Source organism: Meles meles, chromosome 18 (genome assembly GCF_922984935.1).
Source record: "Meles meles chromosome 18, mMelMel3.1 paternal haplotype, whole genome shotgun sequence".
Classification (NCBI taxonomy): Eukaryota; Metazoa; Chordata; class Mammalia; order Carnivora; family Mustelidae; genus Meles; species Meles meles.
The window spans coordinates 5868354-5894824 of NC_060083.1; the positions used below are offsets into that span (position 1 = coordinate 5868354).

The window sequence follows — 26471 nt, forward strand, 5'->3', positions numbered from 1 at the left end:
CGCAGGGGGGAGTAAAAATACAACAGAACAGATTCAAAAGTTCACGTGCACGTGGAGATTTGAAGGATGACAGATGTAGCAAAACAAACAGTTGCAAAAGCACGGAATATGTAATGACTGTTGCTGGGACGAGAGGCCTTCCAGACAGAGAAGAGTTAAATTAGGTCATTACCTCAGATCATTCACAAATAAAAATACAAAAAAAAAAATTCCAAATGGATTTTTTGAAAAGCAAAAGTTAAAAACTTTTTTATAAGAGTTCTTCAAGACTTCAGGGTAGGAGACAAATTCCTTCTCCAAATCACACATGAAAAGGATACATTACAAAGGGTTAGAACTGCTAACTGAACCCCATTTCAATGGATATTTCTGTATGACAAAGGGTACCATACCAGAAGTTCAAAGATAAGACAAAAGTATCTATTTGAATATAAACAAAGAATTAATACCTTGAATACTAAAGCACTATGCTAAATTAATTAGCAAAGACAAAACTTAACAGAATAAAGGCAAAAGGATATCGATTGGATAGGCAAGTCACAAAAAAGAAGATCTGAACACACATGTAAAAAATTCTGTACCTGGCCAGTACTCAGGGAAATGTCATTTAAAAAGTAAGGTACCACTTCAAACTCACCTGATTGCCAAAAATGAAACATTTAATAATACCAAGTGTTAGCAATGAGATCTGTGTCAATAAACGTTTCTGGCTTGTCCAGCAACCACCCCCTGTGTTCCATACACGGTGCCTGGCTGAAACGCCGTGTCCCCGTCTCCTGCGCAGAGAAAGCTGGCCAACAAGATGTCAACACAATCGGCTGTTGATTCCAAAGCAGCCTTTTGGGTTCTTCCATCTTCCCTTCCTCTGTGTGGACATCGTAGCTGAACTCCACGAGTCAACCTGGACCGCACGACAACCTTCACAACGTCAACCACAGACTCAGTAAGCCACTGCCAGCTTTCAGTACCGACACCTGAATACAATTCTAATGTGGAAATCCTCATTCTTACGGGTAGGAACGGAAGTTAGCACAATACTGCGAGGAGGAATAGGACAATATACAAACGGAAACAGTTCATACCATGTAATCTTACGGGTAGGAACGGAAGTTAGCACAATACTGCGAGGAGGAATAGGACAATATACAAACGGAAACAGTTCATACCACGTAACCTAGCAACTGTTTTTCTAGAGACAGGCTATACAGAATTCTCAACCTATGCCGCCAGGGAGAAATGCAAAAAGAAAGTCATTTTTATACTTTATAACGGCAAAAAATGAGAAATGACCTATACTAGGATTATTAAAGAAACATTAAAGAAGTTGTATTTAATTAGCGAATACTGCCCAGCAGTTAAGATAAATTAACGAGATCAGGGGCGCCTGGCCGGCCGCACGGTCGGCAGAGCAGGCAACTCTTGATCTCGGGGTCCTGTCGTGTGTCCACTGGGCATAGAGCCTACTTAAAAAAATCAACCAATAAAATAAAATAATAAATTAATCTGTTCTATATATTAATGATCCATATTTCTATGGGTGAATCTTGAAAACTGCTGAATTAAAAATGCTATGGGGGATACATGCAGGATAATTTCATTTATGTAAACTTTAAGAATACAGAAAGCAATACTAAGCGTTATTTCGGGAAAGATATGTATGTGGAAAGCCTAAATGAAGCAGTTGAAGGAGATACTCACTTCAAGGTAGAGTTTAGATCTGCAGAGTGAAAGGGGGATTAGAATGGGGGCTTCCACTGTTATCTATGATTTAAAGAGTAAATATAGCAACGTGCTCATTGGAGGTGTTGGGAACACTGTGATTCCCCTAGAAGAGTCTGTACATCTGAAATATTACACAATTTTAAAGAAGCAAGAGCTATCTTAAGAAACTAGAAAAAGATGAGCAAATTAAACAAAATATACAGAAAACCGGAAGAGTGATCAGAATGAAAAACCTTTTAAACAAAAACAATACAGAAAATTAATGCAACTGAAAGCTGGCTCACTGAAAGATTAATAAAAAACTGATAAATCTCTAGCCAGACTCACCAGGAAAAAATAAAAAAGATGCAAGTTACCTAATAAATTGCCAATTAATTTGACAATTCAGATGAAAGGGGCAAATTTCTTCAGAGAAACAAACTACCAAATTCCACTCCAGAAGAAACGTAACTTGAATAGAACTCTATCTTTGAAAGAAACTGAGTTTGTAGTTTAAAATCTTGCCACAAAGAAAACTCCAAATTCAAATGGCTTCATTGGTGAATTCTACCAAACATTTACATAAGAAATAATACCAATTCTACATAAAGCCTCCCAGAAAATGCAAATGAGGGAGTTATTTTCCAACTCATTCTGTCCGGGCACTGATACAAAAGCCAAACAAAAACATCTTAAGGAAACTATAGCTCAGTATCTCTCAAGAACAGATATAAAACTTCCCAATAGGGGTGTCTGGCTGCCTTAGTCGGTAGAGCACACAACTCTTGAACACAGGGTCCTGAGTTCAAGTCCTACACTAGGTATGGAGCCTACTTAAGATAAATAAATAATTAAAAACCATTTTTTTTAAGATATTTATTTATTTGACAGAGAGAGATCACAAGTAGGCAGAGACGCAGGCACAGAGAGTGAGAGGAAAGCAGGCTCCCTGCCGAGCAGAGAGCCTGACGCAGGACTCGATCCCAGGACCCCGAGGATCATGACCCAAGCCGAAGGCAGCGGCCTAAACCACTGAGCCACCCAGGCGCCCAATTAAAAACCATTTTTAAAAGAACTTCTAAATAAAATTTTAGCACATTTAATCCAACAATATATTAAAAAGGTAATACATCGTAATCACGTGGATTGATCCCAGAAATGCAGGGTTGGTTTAACATAAGAAAAGCAATATGTGTAACTTACAATATGAAAAAAAGAATTTCTTTAGCACCATATAATCACCTTAAAGACGTAGAAGAAGAATGAGGAAAAAAAAATCTAACATCTATTCCTGATTAAAGAAGGAAAAAAAAAAATCTCAGCAAATTAGGAATAGAAGGGCATTTCTTCAACCTGATAAAGAACATCTGTGAAAATCCTATAGCTAACATCATCCTTCCCAATGAAAGCCTGAATGCTTTCTCCCTAAGATCAGAAATAAGACAAGGATGAGCCCTGTCACAGAATCTGTGGACTAGAGGATCCAGCCAGCACAGTAAGGCAAGACAAAGATAAATAGAACCCAAACTGAAAAGAAAAAGTGAACTCTCTTTATTCACAGACAACACGATAATCTACAATTTGATGGAATCTACAAAAAGCTACCAGAACTCATAAGGAAGTTAGCAAGGTTACAGTACACAAGATTAAAAAAAAAAAAAAATCAATTTGTATTTCTTTACATTAGTCAGAAAACACGAGGAGACAAATTTCTTTAAAATATCATTAAAGCACCAAAAATATTTAAAAACTTATGGATAAATTCAACAAAAAAAAGTGAAAGTCCTGTACAGTGAAAGCTATAAAATACTGCTGAGAAAGATTAAAGAAATGTTAATAAATCAAGTAAGATACCATGTTAATGAGTCATTAGACGGAATGTTGTTAAAATATCGATAATCCTCCAATTACCTCCAGATTCAGCCTAAGCCCAACCCAAATCCCAGGGACGGTGTTTTGTTGAAACTGACAAGCATATTCCAAAATTCATGCAGAATTGGAAAACCAGGGGAACCTGGGTGGCTCAGTCAGTTAAGCATCCAACTCTTAATCTCAGCTCATGGCTTGATCTCACAGTTGTGAGTTTAAGTCCCACATTAGGTTCCATACCCGGTATGAAAAAAAAACAAGAAAACAAAACAAAAGGAAGTGAAAAAACCCTAAAGAGCCAAAACAACTTTAAAAGGAGTAAAAACCAGCACTACCTGATGTTAAGACTAGCGGAAGGTCAGGACACTGTGGAACTGTTACAAAGACGGAACAAACAAACAGGTCAATGGAAAAGACCAGACAGTCCAGAAACAGACCTACACATGGGACAACCGACTTCTGATGAAAGTGCAAAGGACACCCACAGGACAAAAGTAAACATCAATCCATACCTTCCACCACATAAAAATTAACTCCAAATGGATGATAAATATAAGTGTGATATCTGAAATTATAAAACTGCTATAAGAAAACATGAGAAAATCTGAGCGATTTTGAGTTACAGAAAGATCCTTAGATACAACACCAAGAGCACATTTTAAAAAAACAAACCAACAAACTGGCCTACAATAGCATTAAGAACCTTCATTTTCCAAAAAAAATAAAAAAGAAAAAAAATGCTATTAAGAGTATAATGGATAGGGGCGCCTGGGTGGCTCAGCGGATTAAGCCACTGCCTTTGCCTCAGGTCATGATCTCAGGGTCCTGGGATCGAGCCCCGCATCAGGCTCTCTGCTCCACGGGGAGCCTGCTTCCTCCTCTCTCTCTGCCTGCCTCTCTGCCTGCTTGTGATCTCTCTCTCTGTCAAATAAATAAATAAAATCTTAAAAAAAAAAAAAAAGAGTATAATGGATAAAGCACAGATCAGATACCTGATAATAAACCTATATCCAGAATAGATGTTTTAAAAGAAGTCTCAAGGGGCTCAATCAGTTAAGTGTCTGACTCCTAGTTTTGGCTCCAGTCATGATCTCAGGGTTGTCAGATCAAACCCCACATCGGGCTCCTTGCTGAACATAGAGTCTACTGGAGACTTTCCCTCCCTCTCCCTCCACGGACCCTTTGCCCCTGTGCACACGCTGTCTCTCTCAAATAAACAAATCTTTACAAAAATAAATAAGTAAATAAAAATTAAAAAAATTAAAATTCCCAAAACTCAGGAACAAAAAAACAAGTTTTTTTAAAAAATGGACAAAGGTTGGAAGAGGGACTTCATCAGACAAGACATATGGTTGGTAAACAAGCCCATGAAAAGTTTTCAACATCACCAGCCATTAAAGAAACACAAATGTAGAGGTGCCTGCGTGGCCCAGTGGGATAAGCAGCCAACTCCTGATGTGGACTCAGGTCATGAACTCGGGGTCCTGGCATCAAGTCCCTTGTGGGGCTCCACGCTGATCAGGAATCGTCTTCTTTCTCTCTCCCCTTCTGCTCTCCCCTGCCCCTGCCCACCCCCACTGCTTACTATCACATGGGTACACATGCTCGCTCTCTCTCAGATAAATCAACCTTGGGGCACCTGGGTGGCTCGGTCAGTTAAGGGTCTGCTTCCAGCTCAGGTCATGATCCTAGGGTACTGGGATGGAGCCCCACGTCAGGCTCCCCGCTCAGCGGGGTGTCTGGCCCCCCACCACACACCCCGGCTCGTGCACGTGCACTCTCTCAAATAAATAAAATCTTTTTTTTTTTTTTAAGATTTTATTTATTTGACAAACAGAGATCACAAGTAGAGAGGCAGGCAGAGAGAGAGGAGGAAGCAGGCTCCCTGCGAAGCAGAGAGCCCAATGCAGGGCTCGATCCCAGGACCCTGGGATCATGACCTGAGCCGAAGGCAGAGGCTTTAACCCACTGAGCCACCCAGGCACCCCCAAATAAATAAAATCTTAAAAAAAATTTTTTTTAATTTAAAAATTAAATTCCAGGCTACACCAATTACGATGGCTAAAAATTAAAAAGACCATCCCAAATGTTGGGAAAGTGTAGAAGCAAAAGTCTCATACATTACTGGTGAAGACAGTACAACTACTTCGGAAAACGAGGTTCACAACGTTACGCATTCACCTACCAGGTGAGGCAGCCGTCCCACTCCCAGGTATGTACCCGAGGGAACTGAGAGAACACATCCGCCACAGACTTGCACACAAACACTTACAGCAGCCTTATTGGTAACAGAAAACAGAACAGAGACCCCTGAAAGTCCCTCAGCCCGTGAGGGAGAAACCCAGCTCCAGCACACCCCCATCACGGAGTGCGGCTTCCATCGCTCAGCAGTGTACATGACCAAGCTGCTGACACCCGCCGCAGCCATCACGCAGAGCAAGGAAGAAAAAACATACACACTGTAGGATTCCATTTACATGAAATTCTAGAAAATGCACATTCATCTCTAGCGGTAGAAAGCAGCCCAGCGGCAGCAGAAGAAAAGTGTGCATGACTCGCAGGGCACAAGGAAACGTGTGAGTGGTGGAAAGGTCCACATCCTGTGTACGGTGATAGCCCCACAGGTGTACATGCTTGTTCACGCACGCGAAACTGGACACTTTAAATATGTGCATTTTGTCGAATGTTGATTTTGCCTCCATAAGGCCACGCAAGGGGGGAGGAAAGGAAAGAACATGAGCAGGATCAGAGACAGAAAGCGAAGAGGGCACTCATGTCAGCTAATTATCAATGCCTTTCAAACAATCCAACGATCTTCTATAACCAGAAGTTACTCAGAACAGCATTTCCCTCACTAGAATTTCTCTAGGCTCAAAAGATACTTGAAGTAAGGGTTTCGTGCTTTTATATTTTGAAAATGTATATACTGAAGGACAAACAGTGTTGGTAAGATAAATGGAAGGGACAGACCCTGGTGCCAGCTACAGGCTAGAAGGTATGTTTACAGTCAAGCTCTTTGTTTTCCTGTCCACAAAGTCGGACCAGGAATTTAGAAACCTACGCAGTTAGGTGTCATAGTAATTTCTCTATGTCAAATCCAAGTTATACTTTGGGCTTTTTAACTTGAGTTCAGTTCCATTGCAGAAAGAAGTGTAAAGGGCTGGACACAATGGCAAAAAACAAGCCTCCGGCTCAGTATTAAGCATGATTCAGTCACTGCTCTGAGGAAAGCTACGAAACCTGCAGAGGCTCCATTATCACCCAACGGAAAGAATGATCCCTAGGGAGCGGCCAGAAGAAGAAAACGAACATCCCCACAAGTCCTTGACTGACGGCTGACTGAACCAGACCACAAGCTGATGTCTTATGGGCATACAAATTACAAAGTGAAATGTTCTGGAAGGTTCCTCACAGTGACGGGCATTAAAGGCCATTTGTCCTCCTCACAGCAGTGGTTAAGTAAGAATTCCAGACTGCATATGTTCACTTCTGCTCTTTCCTTTCATAAACCCAGAATCGTGGGTCTATTATTAGAACTGAGGGTCAGGTCACCAAAAAGATCTTTTGAAGTGATCAACCTCAAAAGAAAAATGTTTCTCTAGACCCTTATTAAATTTGTTTAGTATTTTTAAGCTTTGTAACCACAGGAAACACACTCTGCCTGTGCATTCCTTAAAGGTAAACTTATAGCTTCTAAACCCCATTTTTTTTTTTTTTTTAATTCAGAAAGGACCTATTACTCCTTGGGGCAGGGGTGTGGGGGATGATCATGTTCAGCCTCTCTGGGCATTTTGTGACTTTATACAACTTAACTGTATAGTTCCTCAGCCTTCATCTGATCACACTCAAAAACTGTAGCAATGTTAAAAAGTAGATTTTTTTTTTAATGAAGCTGAAAGTTCCTCATCCCCAGGCCACTTGTTCTGTAACAGAAAGAACAGTGAGACTTTTGTCCCTGATGTCCCATCTCCGCCACTTACTGGCTGTGTGACTCCCATCAAACCTCTGCCTCCTCTCCGGAGAAGGGGGATGAGGCCCCGCATGCCCTGAGGCTGTTACAAACAGAACATACGTGAAAACTACGGAACACCCAACAGATATTTTTGCTTACGGCTGCATATCTCAACTCCCTTCGACCTCCCTGAGACCTAACACTGCGTTTTACCCAGCTTCTTATAAGGAACGATGAGGAGATACGACTCCAAGCTTGCCGCGTTGTTTCCAATACTTTGCAATCCTACAGATCACTTACTCTGCCTTCTTTTCATGAAATCAGCCTTCTACACTGTGTGGGCTGGGGTCATACGTCTAAATGTTGCTTAAAGGGACGATGAAACAATGCACCTGGGAAACAGGCTGCGTATCCGTGCTCCATGGATGTGAAACACAGTGACATGGAGCCGACGTGAGCCTCGAGGGGCGGGGACGACAGCGCTGGAAAAGCCGGCTGAAACTCTAGAAGAGCAGAAAGTCTAGGCCAGGCCCTAAGCCACTACCGCTCTGCATAAGATCCGAAGAGTAAAACGGCCAGAGGATTTAGTGATTATAAAGACTAAACTCATGGATTTAGTGATTATAAAGACTAAAATCATGGTTTGGGGGAAGAAGGGAGGAGGAGATGGCAAGATCTCTGTGCAACACGAAGAAAGTTCCAGGTGTGTGAATTACAAACAGCACGGCATTATGGAATATTAGGTCCGGGGTTTCCTCAATACACGACTGTCTACTGTCCCAGCGCACTACAGGTACTGCGATGTTGAGGTTCACAAATGAGGTGTATCTGGTCACAGACACGGATATTCGAGTCATAAAAGTACAAGGACAGAGTAGGAAGGAACGGCAGGAGGTCTAGAATTAACAGTAATGAATCAGTGACTCAACAAAGCAATGGACGCTTCCACCTACTAGAGTTACCCATTAAGAACAAAGAAAAACAAATAAATAAAAACGTAGGGACTGAGCGGGGAATTCGTTGACTAATCTCAAAGGTCGTCTCCAATGACAAGACTTCATAGATTTCTAGTCGGTGTGACCGCCAGTCCTATCTTACAACACAGTATTTTTTAAGCCAGTAACTACAACAAAACCCCCAAAGCTACATACGGACACACCTTGTGATCCGGTCCCAAAAAGAAGAAGGGAGAGGGGCTCTCACCAGCTCACGAGGACCCCACCAGCACAATCCTACCATGTTCACAGTGAGAATGGTATCTTAAAGTGCTTCAGGGTTCACCCAGCTGAAATCCTTCTGACCTAAGTATCCCAAGTGTACGAGGCCTGTCCTGACACCATAAAGTGTCTGTCTGATTCAGGCCCAGCATCAGCTCCGCCCACTGCCCTAACTCCCTTCCCTGCTTCAAGCAGTGGGACGACTGGAAATGAGGACCTGGGTTTGACAGATGGAGGCAGAAGGGACGAGCTATGTCAGGACACAGAATAACCACAGGCCGAAGAGAAGACACATGACCCCGAGACCATGCAGTTTCTTTCTTTCTTTTTTTAAATATTATTTACTTATTTACTTGAGAGACAGAGATAGCAAGAGAGGGGGCAAGAGCAGGGAGGAGAGGGAGAAGCACACTCCCCGCTGAGCAGGGAGCCCCAAGTGGGGTTCGATCCCAGGACCCTGAGCTCATGACCTTAGCCAAAGGCAGACATTTAACCAACTGAACCACCCAGGTGCCCTGACCATGCAGTTTCTACAGAAAAATCTGGATAACAAGACTGGCTAAGAGAATGTCTACATACTTGTGAATTTCCTCACGGGCTGTACCGAGGGAGAGTAAGTGCTTACATTAAATGCAGACACAGCTGACAACAGAAATAAACAAGTTTTTAAAGGGGCGGAGGGGGAACACTGAGGGAGTTCAGAACTGAGAGAGAGAGAGCCCAACCTATGGCAAAGAGTTAACATCCAGAAGTCAGCTCATTTGTCAGGTTCTTAAAGAACAGAAACTATGGGGCGCCTGGTGCCTCAGTGGGTTAGGCCTCTGCCTTCATCTCGGGTCATGATCTCGGGGTCCTGGGATCGAGCCCCGTATCGGGCTCTCTGCTCGGCGGGGAGCCTGCTTCCTCCTCTCTCTCTCTGCCTGCCTCTCTGCCTACTTGTGATCTGTCAAAATAAAAAATAAATTAAAAAAAAAAAAAGAACAAAACTATAAGAAAGGAAGAGCCATAAATATGTATTTAAAAAGTACGAGATCCACCCCTTAACTAAGGAACAATGAATGCTAGAAATGCACGTGGGTATTTTCATGAACTATATGCTAAAATACGGAGCAATCACTTATTGCTGATGTATGGCAATCAACCGGAGATCAAAACCTAAGCCTGCCATCCTCTTATTTATTCCAATTAGATATTTATTCATCAGCTAAAACCCCAAATTATTTATTCCTACCTCTCTGAAGAGTGCACCATAAAACTGAACAATGTATGGGCAATCACTACTCCGCATTACTACATCCAAATCCATAAGAAGTTGTTTTTGTTCTTTTTCATCCACTGTTGACCGAATTCTCTGGAAAAGAATGACAAAAGATGTCACAAAAACATAAAACAACTTTAGAAACCTGAGAAAAACCACTACCACGACAAGACTGAAAGTTCTAAGCAAACATCATAAATACTAACCAGACATAAAAATTATCATCTTCCTTAGACTTTACAAGAACAATTTTTATCACAGAAAAACAAAATGCACTTGGGATCTTTTTTTTTTTTTTTTTTTAAACAAAATAGCACTTGGGAATTCTTTAAAGGACACAGGGCTTTTTAACCACAAGCATCCAGGGATGACGTTGGAAGTTATGTAACCAAGTTCATAGGCAGTGAAAATTAACCCTCACATGCAAATACAAAGAAAAGCATTAGGAGCTGTACTTAAACAGTTTTCATGTGCATAATGAGCTTCACAGATACCTTGATTGTATGGCGTCTAGGTATTCAAAGCAAGAACGGGCCTCCTCACTCCCTGGCAGCCTTACCCCCTAGCATCCGCATTCGTTAGAGATGCAAAACAATCCAGAACAGGTCACAATGGGAGTCAGTGTAGGTGCAGCACACAGACGTTCCCAGCCTCCCAGATCCTACACTGGAATTCTCCCCCTCCACCACACTGTCTATAGGTTAGGAACAAAAAGTTCCACCTGACTTCCCACCCCCTGGGTCAGAAGGGAGCGCAGTAGGAACATGTGGAAGAAAACCTACAAATGAGGAGACAGAAGGCTGTCCGTCTGTCTGTTCCTACACCCATGAGGCCCTCTTCTCCATACAGGGGAGACCTGGGCCATATCCCTAACCCACCTGCACAACTTCTCGGCACACTTCTAAAAGACTGCCTCCAAACCCAGTGCCCCCACCGCCCACTGCCCGCCCGGGAACAGCAGGGTACACGGAGACGTTCAGAGGGACAGTTCCCGCTGCACGAGAGAAAGATAGGAAGAATCAAGTTCAGAAAACGTAAAACATGAATAACGAAGTTATAGTTTCACATGGAAGCATGCAGACAACTTTTTTCTCAGAAAAAAAGTTCACAATGTCACACCGCGCCACTGTGTACGACATATAGTACATACTTACAAGGCAAGTTAGTATATCAAAAAATACACAAGGTGGCATTTTGTCTTCCAAAGACTTCAAGGTATCTGTCCTCAATGTTCTTGAAAGGGATGAAGGCAGTCAATTAAATTCTTGAGCCCATTTTACAGAAGAGAAGCCAGAGGCACAGAGAGATACAAAAGATGTATTCCATGTAACATGACAATAAGCAGTTGCAGAAGGAACAGAAGCAGGTTCTTTCATTTTCCTCTCCCCACTAAATGAGGAATTCCATATATTCCAAATACAAACACATTTAATTTTGCTATTTAAAATTTACAGCCTGCTAGCTACAGTGCTTCATATTAGATAAAATTTACTAACTAGCATCCTCTGGTATACACTGGTTTAAGACTTTACACTGAATATCACTACCCAGACAAACAAGAAATAATAAACACATAAGAAGAACAAAAAATAATGACAAAATAAGACTAATACTTTTAAAATTAAGAAAAATTGCCTTCTTTGTCTCATTTCTGTATTTTCAGAGCTTAGAGATTAGTTATCTTTCTTTTAAATCAACGTCAGGATAATGTCTGCTCAAAATGTATATTTTTTGAAAGTCAAAATAGCCCAGAGATGTAATTTGTTATTAGTTCAAAACCATGACATCAATAATTTTGGTAAACATCTTAATTACATGTATTCCTGTTTTTAAAACAATAACACTAAAAGGATAGCTGTGAAAATACTAGTTTGGGAAGGCAATTTTTTAATAAAAACTTAACAATCTCATATATCTACATTTAAAAGACAGAGAGCTGGTAACTACAGACAAATGGGGAAGAAAAAGGCAATGATCCTCTGGGGAAGATTTCCACCAACCAAAGAATTCTCACTATTAAAAGGTTTAAAAACTTTTTTTTTTTTCTATTTTCACTTGTACAGATATAGGGGTACGTATAAATATACTAACACTCACGTTCACAGGGCACTAGTATAAAAGATATCCTCTTTCCTAATTTGCTTCCCCAAACTGGTTATACGGTTTTCTAAACTTCCACTTGTACAAATGCTCATATTTCAACTACTGGAAAGCATATTACAGCCAAAACCTCTATTGTTACCATCGGTAACTGACTCTGGAGAACAATTTCTATGTACTACAGGAGCTACAGAAAGGGCGCGTGCTACTACATGGACTGGAGGCGCGACTGAAGTCCCAGCATCGGACTGGCATCTACTTCTCAGTCCTGGGCCAGATTAGTATGAACCGGAATGCACAGGGTTCCTGGCACAGCTCAAACCTTTGAGCTCGTCAGCACAGCAGTACAATCTGTTCAGCTGTAAACTATTCTTTAATGCCACTAGTAGTACAAAACAGAGCACGGGGCTGCTGGATGGCCAACTGGTCTACCAGGAGACGGATTCCACTCTCGGACACTGGCCAAGAAATCGTCATCTCTTCATGCTCTCTGAACATCTCGCCCAAGGGACAGGCGGTGGGTAGAGAAAGAGCTGGTGGTACAGAGTCAGAATTATTTGGGGACGAGCAAGCAGAGCTAACTCTTCATTATACAGAAGTTTTAGGATTATACTGCTACATGCATTCTATGTGAGCACTTAATGAAACAAACTGATTCAAAAGGCCTAAAGGACTCAAAAAGGGGATTAGCCACAAGCACACAGCTACAATAGTGGTTGCTTCGAATTAGTTATTTTAACTCAATTAAGCCAACAAATGTTCGATTTGGAGAATACGGAATGATCAATGACTCAAATGAGAGAATTCTTGATAGTAAGACTCGCAACTAGGAACGCTTCTCTAATGGAACAAAACAACGTGTGTGGGTAAGATTTCTACCACTGGAAATAAGGAGAGCCAGGACTCTCCAATATTAAGGGAGAATAATCACCCAAGTTGGAACACACAAACAAGACACACTTCCCTTCCCTTTCTGACACTGTCCTTGGAACTCCCCTCTCCTTGCCAGATGAGATGCTACCTGACTCAAACTCGTATCATAAAGCCAATTAGATCTGCAAATTAAAGAGGGAAAAAGACTTTCTTTAATAGAGGGAGGGAATGGAAAATGGAAGCACAAAGGTGACACGAATTATATCTAAAAAATCTCTCACAATTAGAATGTTCAGAAAGCAATGTATTGGTAAATGTCTTGAATCACAGAAACCTTTTATTTCTATCATAAATTTAAAAGTTAAATAAGACTGATTGAGTTCGGAAAACCTTTTTTTTTTCTTTTCCTCATAAGGAATGGGGTTAGAAAGCTCACACGAGACCACAAAATATTTAAGAAAATCATCTCAAGAACCATCAGTTTTTTTTTTTAAAGTTTCATTTTTAACCAAATATCAGAACTCATTAGAATCACTAATTTTTTCACCGTGGGACTACTGAGCTCTTTTACTTGTCACTCTTTCATTAACCTAGCTCCAGCTTACATGCTCTCAGGACAAATTATACTTTTTGAAAATCAATCCACATCGCTTTTCCAGTAATAAAGTATTTTCAAATTAGCACAAGATTTACTTTATTTGGAACAAAATATAGAGAAAATACCTAAAATCAAAACAAGAATTACCACCCTACACTAGAAGCTGTTTTCCATAGTGAAGAAATCAATATACTTGAAGCTAAAAAAAAAAAAAAAAAAAAAAAATTTGTTTTTAAAATTGTTGTCCAAATTTGTGTTCAAGGTTGTTTCCTATTCTAAATAAGCAGCAGGAAAACGCCAGCAAAAACAGTATGTAGCTACAGATCAGCAACATCAAAATGACTCCAATGAAGTTCCAGAGACACAGAAAAAGGATAAACTGAATACCCAATTCTCTGTTTTTACGACTGCTGGAGTTACACATGGCTCTTATCCAGCTAAAAATTAAAAGCCCAAGAGGGGCTGGGTAGTTCCACTGGTTGAGCATCCGACTCTTGGTTTCAGCTCCGGTCATGATCTCAGAGTCGTGAGATCGAGCCCCGTGTCAGGCTTCACACAGGGTGTGGAACCTGCCTAAGATTCTTTCTCCCTCTGCCACTCCCACCCCCCATTTGCTATCTCTCTTTCAAAAAAACAAACAAAAAAAAAAAGATAAAGAAATTTAAAAGTTTTGAAAATTAAAAAAATGTAGAAGTCCACAGAGCTTCCCTTCTCTAGAACAGCCAATCCAACTCATGCCATTGGCTGGAGCAGCCATAAACTCCGATGCTCGAATTCCATCCAGACTAAGCTGTAGTGACAGGAAGCTGACAGGTTCCATGGGATAAGCTAAAAAATTTAAGTTAGAAATTGTCCTCTTGCCCTGTCCTACCTCGTGCACAAAACACAACAATGTCCACTCTGAGAACAGTCCAAATCATGCAGACGGATTTACCAAGAAGTGGTTGAAAGGTTGCTTTCCTTCTCTCTGCACAACGTGGCATCTGGAAGTCATTGGTAAATTTAAACGTTGGCAGCTTATACTTGGCCTTCATCTGGAATGCCTCAATGTTTAACAATTTAAATTGAAAACATAAATACTCCTTCACTGATAGTGAGCCATATTTAAATGTGGTGTAGTTCTCGGTGGCCGCTAAATATACTGGGAACGTCACACTGAGATGATGCTTGCACATTATCTCTAGACCGTGCCAACCTGCCCAGCAGGAATGAATGGCTGGGGATAAAGCTAACCTAAGTAGGAAGAATTTTCCAGTAGATTAAGACCCACTGCTCTAAGGAAAGGGATTATGGGAACTACTAAAACTACATTCACTGAAGGACTAGGATGGGAAGCACAGAGAAGCAAAGGAGATGGATGGAAACAGGCGGCAGACACTCTCAAAGAAACCATTTACTGTTTGTTTCTCTTCTTTTCCTAAATGGATTTTCAGGGGTCAGAAGAAACAGAGAACGATAAAAGGAAAGAGTGTCACGATGATCCAATCGCTGTTATGGGATAAGGCCAGGACAGCCCAACTGTGGCAAAGAGAAAAGGAAGAAAGGCTCACAACACAATGGCTAAGGGAAAAGCTGTAGAGGAAGCAAAATAACATAGGCCCAGAGAGCAGGTCCTCAGAAGCAAGGAGCATTTTGTTTAGGTGCTAACTCAATACCCAGCTGCTAGTCTAACCACTCCCACTGACTCCGAATTTACCCTCACATCTCCGTGTCAGAGTTCCCAAAGATCTCTTAGTTGCTAGAGAGGCCAGGGATATACCAAAGCACTAGGGCTTGCCTTGAAATGACCCAGTCTGTGTCTGCCCAGACCGTGGCGTGAGAACTTCTGACCCTCACCGGAAACCCAGAGCTCTTCTTCCTACCAACTCAAGCTGTAAGAAAAGGTCAGCCAGATGGCCAGCTCTATCTCTTGGACAACAAGGCCCTCCGGATTATGTGATCCCATTCCTGCTCAGAGAAGGGGGAAAAGACTCAGAATAAGGCAAGACTGATGACAAGTCATAGACGCTCTTGGTTTAAAACAGCAGCACCACAATGTGTGTGACAGATGTCCGATCCCAGGATCGGATCATTCCAGGCAAGAAAGATGCAAGTCATCTGCAAACAGATGCAAGTCAGAGCAAGAACTAAGGAAGAACCGAGGCATCCGGGAACAAACTTGAGAGAGGCAGACTTGAAAACAGCGGCACAGTCAAAGAAACTGGAAAAAACATCTACTAATTTGAACTGATATTCTTGTTTTGTTTTTGTTTTGAAATGGAGAAAGTATGTAGGGGATGAGATGTGGGGGAACAGAGGGAACTGAACTGGAAGGGCATGCCTGCTAGTGCCAGCAGACAAGGTCTCTAAATTCTCACCAGTTCATGTCAGGTTTGTGGGGGGTTCAGCGGAGGGTCCGGAGTGCAGCACAGCAAGGTCGTGAGAGCGCGGTCGGTGACTCACAGTCCCGCTACGCATGGTCAGCTTCAGCTACTCGGGGTACCTTACGAACAAGGTCCAAGTACTCAAAGTGAAAAGAGAAGTGGGTTCACCGATGAGAACTCAGGGCCTGGATACAACGAGACTCAGCAAGGTGATGGGTTCGATCACCGTACCGGAAACCACTGCATGGCTTTAAAGACTATCTAGGCATTGATTGAGACAATTTGACATCAGATAAAACGATGCCAGCTATTAGGATTTTGACCCTCAGCATGGCAAGGTGTCCTTTCCAACTTGCCACCCAAACTGGAGCACAAGAAGGTATATCCTCTACAGCAGAGCGGTGTGGGGTCTGCAATCACTGGCACGTAGCTAAAACTCGTGTCCACGACTGGGGCTCATCCCTAAGTGTAAGCACCCATCATCATCGAAGGTTACCAAAACATCAGGATTCCGTGCTTCTAGTAATTGCCAAACGTTTTGCCAGAGTGGTATGACAGCTAGAACAACCATTCCCAGGACAAGAATAAAACCTAAAGCTCCAGGGGTTTTACCAAGTGGACATTGATAAATATCACCCATGCAGAAATCCTAGAACGGGTTGATGGGCAAACAGACATGGGGTCTTAGGTGGAAAGCCTCTCCATAGCAACCATTTCATTTAAGATCAAACGATGAGGGGGCACCAGGGTGGCTCATTGGTTAAGTGTCCGACTCTTGATTCCACCTCAGGTCATGGTCTCGGGGTCATGGGATCAAGCCCCGCATCAGGCTCCAAGCTCAATGGGCAGTCTGAGATTCTCTCTTTCCCTCTCCCTCTGTCCCTCCCTCCTCTAAAACAAATAAATCTCTTAAAAAATCAAGTCAAAAGATGAAAAGAACAAGGATTATCTTAATTGAAACAGTTGTGATAATGACGTTTTGAAAATGTGTCCTGTTCCTGTTAGCTACAAACCCAACCCTGCCAAGCCAGGAATGCGCTGTGTTCCGTAAGCATCCCTTGCTGAAGAACACTCCTAAGGTTGGCATCTGTGAACGAAATATGAAGGGAAGCCCACTGCCAGTCAGTAGGCGACTTCAGGCCAACCTAAATCAGTGGTGTGGGGGATGGGAGAGCAAGGATCTTGCATCAGATCCCCAAGTGCCCCAGTGGATCCTTACAAAAACGCTGCTTTCCCGGCAGAAATGTCCAGAAGTCAGTTCTAATACAAAGCTGGAAAACCCCAGAAGCCACTGCAGCATATCCATGTACTGTGACCCCCTTCCTTGGGCTGCAGAAAACCTCGGGCATTCTTGTGCTCCTAAGTTCAAAACAGAGATGCCACAGCCCCTGCTACAGAGGTTCATGTTCAGCTGCTAGAGTCTTCTAAACAGATCACGTTCAGAAATGCCCACCGTCTCTGCCTCACAATGCCCTCAAAGGTCATTGACCTGAAAGTCAATTTGAGGTCATTGACCTCAAAATGCCCTCAAAGGTCATTTGACCTCGAGGTCAAAGCAGAGAGCAGCATTAGCTGAAACAGTTTAAAAAACCAAGTATTGGGAATGCTGACCATAGATACAAAACTGGCTTTCCTCTCAAAGACTAACCAATACAAGTGTCTGCTGAATCAATTGTTTTAAATTACGTATATGTGCTGCCGAAGCGAGCACCAATTGTTTTAAATTACGAAAACATGTTCCTACTAAGGTAGGAAGAAAGAATACTAATATTTAATTGCAAAATCACCCCAGGTCTTTAGAATCAATTTAATGAACTCTCAATTGTATCTTAATCAAATTAATTAATTAACAATAATACCCCTATTCTCCTCACTGAGGATACTGAGACCCAATTAATGCCTAGTTCTACACAGGCTCTGTTACCCATCCCCCAAGAATTGGGGAGATCAGTTCCAAAAATATATGGAGTATTTATCATATCACAGGCAGAACTGCCTGAAGGCAAAGTTGATGGGACAAGCTGCATGTGTCTTGATTAAGGACGGCATCATCTTCTTCCTCTTTACTAATTCTGTCATCTACATACAAAGGGTACACTCTCAGCACTAACATTTTGCAAGGCCTAGAGATCCTATACGACAAGATCATTACTTCCGTACCCATGACACTGAAGTGAGACAGGAAAGGAAACCTGATGTTTAACCAATTTCCAAGGCATGGCCGTAAGACCACGATAACAAAAATGACAGATGTGCAGAAGGCATATCAGAAAGGGGTGAGATGATCCTCCTTTACAGTGAAATGTGATAAGGTTTTTCTCTAAATTAAACTACATAGGCTGAGCCAGAGATCCCAGAGCTTTCCTCTGAGTTCATGTCCCAAGAGCTTCCAGTAGGAGCAAGAGGGGGTTCCCATCTCCTATCCTGGCCAAAAAAGTGCTATTTTGTCTCTATTATTTATTAGGGTCTCTCTACAATTCTGTTAACCGAAAGAAGCCATGGTGTAAAAATTCCTAGGAGCAAAAGAAACGTGTGCATACAAAGAGTTCCAAACCTGACGACACAAGGGACCCGAGTTCAAAACCAAAGCTGATGGGAGGACAGTCCTGCTGTGTCCTTCGGATCTGCGCTCTCCGGTAAGGCCTCCATTCACACTTCACCTGCGACACCGCAACATTCCAGCAACCTTAAGAAGCGCCCAAGAGCATGGCTCCGCCCAGCACGGATTTCTCAATTAAGCCACACGATCCAGCCAGTCAAGGAAGAGCAGAAGGCCCTGGAATCAAGTTTCAACTCAAAACCACACAGCCATGACCTCTGCACCCACAAGCTATCTGGAGTATCAGCACCAGCGCTGCGTCGTCTAAAACTCAACGACATTGCCTAAGCACTCCCTACTCTCAGAAAGGAGCTTCTCCCATTTAAGGCCACTCCTGTCAACTCTCATTCTAGTGCTGTCAGAGCAGTGGGCAAGAACAATGTTTAAAGACTAAGGTTCACGGCTCCCACCAGAATTTTTCAGTCACGGAACTTCTGGTAGAAAGGGCACGGTGTCTGTAGCGGCAGGGCAAATGAGCAAGCCGTCCTCTGCCGACGCCCGCGCCCCCACGCCCCCTCACATGCAGCACTGCCTGGGTCAGGGAGGCCTCCCCACTGAGCAGACGGAAGCCCCACACTGCTCAGACAAGGGCGGAGCTGGGGGCTGCTGGTGGGGGCAGGCAGAGGGGGCTCTGGTGCTTCCCACCAGGCAGGAGGGTTGACCTAGGTCTCGACTCCTAAAGGACATGGAAGGCAAGATCCAAATACCACAGGAGAGGCAGGAATGCAGAAATCAAGATCGGGTTACCAGCCTAGGATCGATCCGGGACTCAAATCAATGCAACAGGAGAGCTGGAAAAGTAGAGAAAACACCCAGAGGGTTGAAAGAATAAGACCAATTAGGCCCAAGAGCAAGAAAGGGAAAACACAGGAAACCCTTCAGGTCGGTAACTCAGGCTGACCCAGGCACCTAACCTCAGACAGCCAGGCTGTCTCTCGGATTTAGCAGAGATGACTTCTCAAGCAGAAGACTGAAAGCTCATCCATAAATATCAACAGTGACAAGCTCAACATGACCCCTTCGCATCCCCACCGACCTACCCGCTATCTGTCCCACTGGCCTTGGCTCCGGGGTCACCCCTCTAAGTACCAATCCCACTGTCTTCCAACTCTCGGGGCATCAATTGCATGCCCTCAGAGTCCCTCTCATCTGCATCCTTTTCTACTCTCCCCTGCCAACAAGCCCACAGACAGACACAAGCAGACCTTCAAGAGTCAATCTGGACGGTTCATTAGGACACAGCAGGGAAGCTGGCAGTCTAGCGTGGGTGCATGGTTTATGCCACAGGCAAGGTCAGGTGAAGGACATGCAGTCAGGTCCTGAAGGCTCATGGCTCCCTCTGTCAACAGCCTGCATCCGTCATACTGCTCTGTTCCAGGACACAGGCCTGAGCCGCGGCCAGAAGCCACTCTCCCTAACGCTTTAATCCTGCATCCCGGATTCGCTCCGTCGTACTGATTCTGATCATCTGCGGACCAGACTCTGCGGGGTGTTTCTCCCAGCTCCCAATTTCTCTGACCCTAGCCCAGAAACGTGACCACCATTCCCTGGTTATTCCACCGTCATGCAAAATGGGACTTTAAATAAACGTTATTTGCAGAGGACGCTGAGCGAAGCCTGACGCTCCCAATCAGAGCAGAAGGCTGTCCTTCCTGAGCTTTCAGAAGATCCTAGGGCAGGAATGGCTTTGTCCTCTGCAGCCCTGTGACTCAGTCATTCAAGAAGTTTGGTAAATCAGTAATAACACTCCCACTCGCAGAAGACTTAAGACTTCTTTCCCCAGGCGTGTGTAATTAAAACTGAGGGTTCAAAATTTTTCCTGTCTTAGGGCCTAATGCAGAGAACCTCACTGGCAGCTTGAAGAACTGTCCTCCGGCCAACGGTCATGAAACTGGTCTAAGTACAACTCTTACATATACTGGGTGTTACCTTGCTGAATCTGATTTATTAGATCTTAACCGATTTTTAAGTTACGTCTTGGACATCACTGATTCTGGTAACTAACAAATCATCTTTTCAAGCATTTCTTCCATGGACAAAATGAAACTGGGGAAGGGCTCCCTCAAAACTAAAATTGAGGAAGAAGAAAAATCAGTCTAATACCACAGTTCACTTTTGTTTAGATACTGCAAATAAATCTTAAGGATAATACATTTCTAAGATAAACTTAATGTTTAATCAAGTAATCCTGCCCTATTAAAGTGCATATTAAAACACTGGTATAGAATCGCTTTGAGTGTGTCCTCCTTTTACCAACAACAATGGAAAACTCACGGGAGTGTGAACCATTACCTCCCACTCTTTTAAATCTCTGTAGTCCTTATCTCAAAGCTAAACGAGGCGGGTGCTTAGTCATCAAACTGTCTACAGGGAAAATGTCAACTCAAATCCTTAACCAGCCTGCTGTCTGTGCAGGTACTTATCAGTCTGGTCCGTGGCCCAACCTGATAAAGGAACAAACTCTCAGATGTGACAAAAGGATAAGCGCTTTCAGAGACCAACAAGACACACCTTTAGAAACTGTAGGGGCACCTGGGTGGCTCAGTCTAGGTTAAGTGTCTGCTTTGTCTCAGGTCAGGATCCCAGGATCTTGAGATCAAGTCCTTCCTCAGGCTCCGTGCTCAGCAGGGAGTCTGGTTCTCCCTCTGCCTCTGTCCCTCCCTGTCACTTGTGCTGTCTCTCTTTTTCAAATAAATAAATCTTAAAAAAAAAAAAATTGTAGACATCATCTATCAATCATCAAATTGGTATCAAACCTTAATGTGTATTAAGGAAGAAACCCTCTTCGAGTATCATACGATGTCATGGAATCCAACGCTACGCCCCGCCAGTGTGTCAGTGGCTACGTCCTGTCACCACCCTCCCCAGGCTAAACTAACACGCTGGCTCAAGAATTCCAAGGGATCGACAAAGGAGACAGTATCAACAGGTAGGTACAGACGTGACCATTGCCAATCTGTACGTCCTATGACCACCTCAGAAGTACTACTTAAGAGCTGGGATTTTAAAGGCATCCTAATAGGGTTCTCAAAATAAGGTCAGATTACAAGTAGAAGTCAGCAATTTCCTATATTTGCCCTTAAATTCTTTCGAAACTCAAGTTAGCATTACAGAGCTCAAATCGAATTAAGAAAAACTTTTCTTGGGGCACCTGGGTGGCTCAGTGGGTTAAGCCTCTGCCTTCGGCTCAGGTCATGATCTTAGGGTCCTGGGATCGAGCCCCACATCGGGCTTTCTGCTCAACAGGGAGTCTGCTTCCTGTGCCCCCCCCCCCCGCCCCGCCTGCCTCTCTGCCTACTTGTGATCTCTCCATCAAATAAATAAATAAAATCTTTAAAAAAAAAAAAAAAACTTGGTTCAAGTCACAATGAAGTCCGTTCCTTCTTTACCTTGAATACCTACTGACTGCTCAAGTCTATCCAAATAACAAAAACAGATTATGATGTTGATCTACATAGTAAAGCAGAGAACACAGACTGAAAAAAGCAGTACATAACTATTTACAAGTCCTTTCCCTAGTATCTGGAAGAAAGTCTAGAACTTTAGTTATATAGGCTAGCTCTCCCTTAAGACCCAGCCAAGGAACAGCAGATGTCACCCGTGGAGAGTACATAAGAGCAATGCAATCCTCATCCAAGAAAATCTAAATAAAATGACTCTCCACTTACACTGCAGTGGCATAAAATAAAAATGGGGAAATCATTCCACACTGCAAGGAAAACACTATTTTACTTCAACAGATAATGCAAAACAGAGGCCTTAGCCTGTGCTTCTGTAGAGGTCCCCCAGTCCTAGGCAAAATTTTGTCTCCGTATGAGTCATGCTAAGAAAAAAGCCTATGGGTGTCAGCATACTGCAAAAGAACTATGACCAAAAAACAAAGCTAAGAACCCATAAGGAGAATCATAAAATTTCCCATCATGAATTTCCCTTCAGTTCCATATGACCCCACAAACAGAAATGCTCAACAGTGATGGAGGCAAAAAGAGAGGCACATTTTGCTCACAATAAACTTCAGCACAGATGGCATTTCCCGTTAAAGCGATACAAATCCACTCCCAAAGTCAGTTACGAAACTGAGGCTCCTCCCGTCAGGTCACTGTGACAAACTCTCCCGACAGGGCGCTGACAGGAAGCTGACTCGCTCAGACTGTCGATTATGTAAACTGAGGCGTTACTGGTTCCCCTACGGATTTTAAGTTGGACAAGGGAACGGTTGTATCTCATTTGTGCTTTTTCTTCTTAAACTCCCACCCCCAACACTGTCGATTTTCCTGTAACATCTTACACACGGCACACGTCTGTTCAGCGTCTAAACAAACAGAGGAACACATTACAGCTACAGGCGCCCACGGGCGTCGGATGGAAACCATCCGTTCGTAACAGCTACCCCCATCATCAAGCCAGGTACAGTCTACGGGCCGATCTCCATTTCTGGCCATTCTTGATTTTCTTTCTTTTTTTTTTTTTAAGGAACATATTACGTGGCATGGCACTCAGAGCAAGGACAGGAGGAGACAGCATCATCACAAGGTAGGCATGTCGATACAACTCTCCAACCGGGGAACAGGGCAGTACTGATGGAGACGAAATAAACAAACAGGAGCCGAGCCGGTCAGGGCCGAGTAAGGTTGAGGTTAGTGGCAACAGCATGTGCGTGGTTTCCAGGAAACCTTCAGTAAGACTGCTGTTAGCCCTAGCCCCGCACCTTGCCCAACCCAGTGCACTGCCTCTTCTTCCAGCTCCCCGCCTGGCTCAGTGCAGCACTGCCCTGCTCCCAGGGGTGCAGCCGCCCGGCCTGAACTCACCTTGGCAGTGGAAGGGCCTGAAGTTTAAAACACGTTAATGCATCACGCCAAAAGTGCAGTGAACATGCGCGCTTCATACACTCGCGTTTCCGGGGCGAGAGCAAACGTGCCACCGACAAGACAACCACTGCACAAAACGCCCTCAGAAGATTTGGAGAAACAGTCTTACAAACACCCGTGTTTACCACACAAGCAAGAACAGAACAATAGGGAGAGCACTGCACCCCGAATTCGCACCTAATGGAGGAAAGCGCCAAAAAGAATGACGGGCATCACCTACTTTAACTGCCATTATTTGCCCACTTGGTTTGTGGACCATTTTGTTGACAGAACCATAAGCTCCTCGTCCAATTTCTCCAAGGTCTTTCAAGTCCTCCGCAGTGAAATCCCAGTGCTGCTCAGGGGAGATCTTCAGTTTTCCTGACGATTCAATGCTGTGTGTTCTCAGTCTCTCTCTGTTAAAATATTGGGAAGCAATTTTTCCACATTTTAAATAGGTTTTGACTTTTTTCTTATAGCTAGCACTGATGAATGCATGGGAAATGTTTTTCAAGCTGCTAACACCCTCTGACCTCCAGGTTTTTGGAGTTGTTTTGTTTACGTCGTCTTGGTTTTTTACACACTGAACTCATTAAGAAAGGCCTAAACTCAGGGAGTCAATAAACACAGCTTTAATGTAATTCAGAAAACCAAGTTTCCAGTTATTGAAGAGAGTAATTCTGTAGACGAGTTTTCATTTCCAAATACAAGATCTTTTCCAAACTGTGCAAAACTGCGTTACGAAGTGCAAAATCCCAAGAGCTACGAACCTCATTTCCGAACAGTTCTTATCCTACCTTACCTGATAATAATAACCCCAGGCCCTCCATCCTAAGGACAGCCGCTCCTGAACTTGGCTGCATATTAGAATTACCTGGGGGTGATTCTTAAAATGCAGATGCCCAGGAACCATCTCGTAGCCATTAAATTAGAGTATCTGGGGGCAGGAGTAAAAAAAACAGTATTTTTAAAGATCCCCAGGTGATTTTGGCCAAGTTTGGGAACTAGGACCCTACATACTGCCCTGTTCCTGCTTATGCCACGCTGAGATGGGGGGATAGTCAAATGAATAGCCAGCTGCCTCAAAGAGAAAAACTGTCATGTACCAATCAACTCTGAACCCTTCAACCTAGATAGAGCGATGAGGTGAAGACCAAATGATGAGTGGACAAAAATCTCATTATGGATTTTCATTAAATTAAAAAACCATCTCCAAAATTCCAACCTGGAGATCAACACATTAACTTGTAACCATGCTTTGTAAAAAAGCAAATCCAAGGAAGGACATAAAGACAATCTCATTCCTCTCTCTGTCCTGCCGTCCCCCTCCCGCCCCACCCTGCCCCCCGACACCAATGTGTAGGAGTGAACTGTATCAAACTAGAGTGTGAAAACTGAGTATTTACCCTAAAGATACAAATGTAGTGATCTGAAGGGCCACACGTACCCGAATTTTATAGCAGCAATGTCCACAATAGCCAAACTATTAGGAAAGAACCTATATGTCCATCAACAGATGAATGGATAAAGAAGTGGTATATATATATACACACACATATACACACAAACACACATACAATAGAATACTATGCAGCCATCAAAAGAAATGAAATCTTGCCTTTTGCAATGACGTGGATGGAACTGGAGGGTATTATGCTGAGCGAAATAAGTCAATCAGAGAAAGACAATTATCATATGATCTCACTGATATGAGGAAGCTGAGAGGCAAGGTGGGGGGTTTGTGGGGTAGGGAAGGAAAAAATGAAACAAGATGGGATGGGGGGGGGGAGACAAACCATAAGAGACTCTTAATCTCACAAAACAACCTGAGAGTTGCTGGGGGGAGGGGAGGAAGGAGAGGGTGGCTGGGTTATGGACATTGGGGAAGGTATGTGCTATGGTGAGTGCTGTGAGGTGTGTAAGCCTGACGATTCACAGACCTGTACCCCTGGGGCTAATAATACATTATATGTTAATAAAAAATAAAAAGTTTAAAAAATTAAAAAAAAAAAATCTGATCCAGTAACACAAGCAAGAAAAATTTACATGCTTGGTTATTTATTTTTCTTCTTCCAAAATTTAGATACGTCTTCTGAGGTTAGCAGAACTTTTTGTAGCTACTTTTAAGGCTCTCAAAATATCCAGAATTTCAAAATCATTTCCCCAGAATTGCTGTCTTTACTAGTATTAATAGTAACCACGATTCAAGGTCATGGCTCAAAGACTAATACACTTTGTCCAAATAACCAGGTAGTAAGCTGGCACGCTGACCGCCGGATTCCCAGGTCACAGTAAGTTGTAATACCAGTTGTTTTCACACAAGTTATTTTCTGTTTACAACATAGTGACTAATTTTCTTAGCAATCTTTTTCATGATGTAGAAACATTCTAACACAAAGGAGTTCATTTGCAATAATTATTGTTCTATGATCACTGGCATGTAAACACCATCTCTGTGACTCAGTTTAATCACTGGCAAAACAGACGGCGCCAGCCAATTGCTGAGGGTAGCTGAGAAAAAGTCAGTTTGAGTTCCGTGCAAACTGGAAGCAACATTTTCACATTATTCACTAATTCCTGGGGTGTGACAGATGGGCTTTAAGGTGCTCCCCATGAGCTGCATTTCCCTGGGGTTCACAGCTCTGTGTAAGCTCCTCTGAGTGTGGACAAGGCCTGCAACCTGGAATATGACAAAGGATGTCACTGCCATGAATACGTTGCGTTAGATAGCGTCTGTTGCTAGCCTTCCCGAGATATGGAGCATTTCACTACCATACAAACCATGGAATAACAAGTTATAATATTAACTATTACTGTAAGATCAATTTTTAGAATTACAGAGTATCTCTTCAAATAGCTTGGCTTATTGTAATCTGCCGTGTAGTTTCTGGATGAGGTCCTTTTTTGTAAGGGAACAGACTGACAGCTAAGGGATGCGAGTTATCTTCCTGGGCTAATGCAAATGTTCAAAAACTGAGTAAGGTGATAGATGCACAACTCTGAACACAGGAAAAGTAACTGAACTGTATAGTGTAAGGGGTAGATTGTATGGTACGTGAATTATCTCTCAGTAAAACTACTGAAACAAAAGATG

The 26471-nt window shown here is 42.9% G+C and overlaps 1 protein-coding gene across 3 annotated transcripts in view; it reads right to left on the reverse strand.

The window, feature by feature from the left end:
- Window positions 1-26471, reverse strand: part of MAP2K4 (mitogen-activated protein kinase kinase 4) — a 134867-nt gene that overhangs the window by 41457 nt on the left and 66939 nt on the right. For 2 of the 3 annotated variants that reach the window (XM_045984743.1, XM_045984741.1), the window contains exons 3-4: window positions 23619-23793; window positions 9971-10090 (exon numbers count right to left, since the gene is read on the reverse strand). In XM_045984743.1, the coding sequence (XP_045840699.1) occupies window positions 9971-10090; window positions 23619-23793 (295 nt within the window). The remainder of the gene's footprint in view (window positions 1-9970; window positions 10091-23618; window positions 23794-26471) is intronic. The other variant, XM_045984744.1, reaches the window with a different exon arrangement.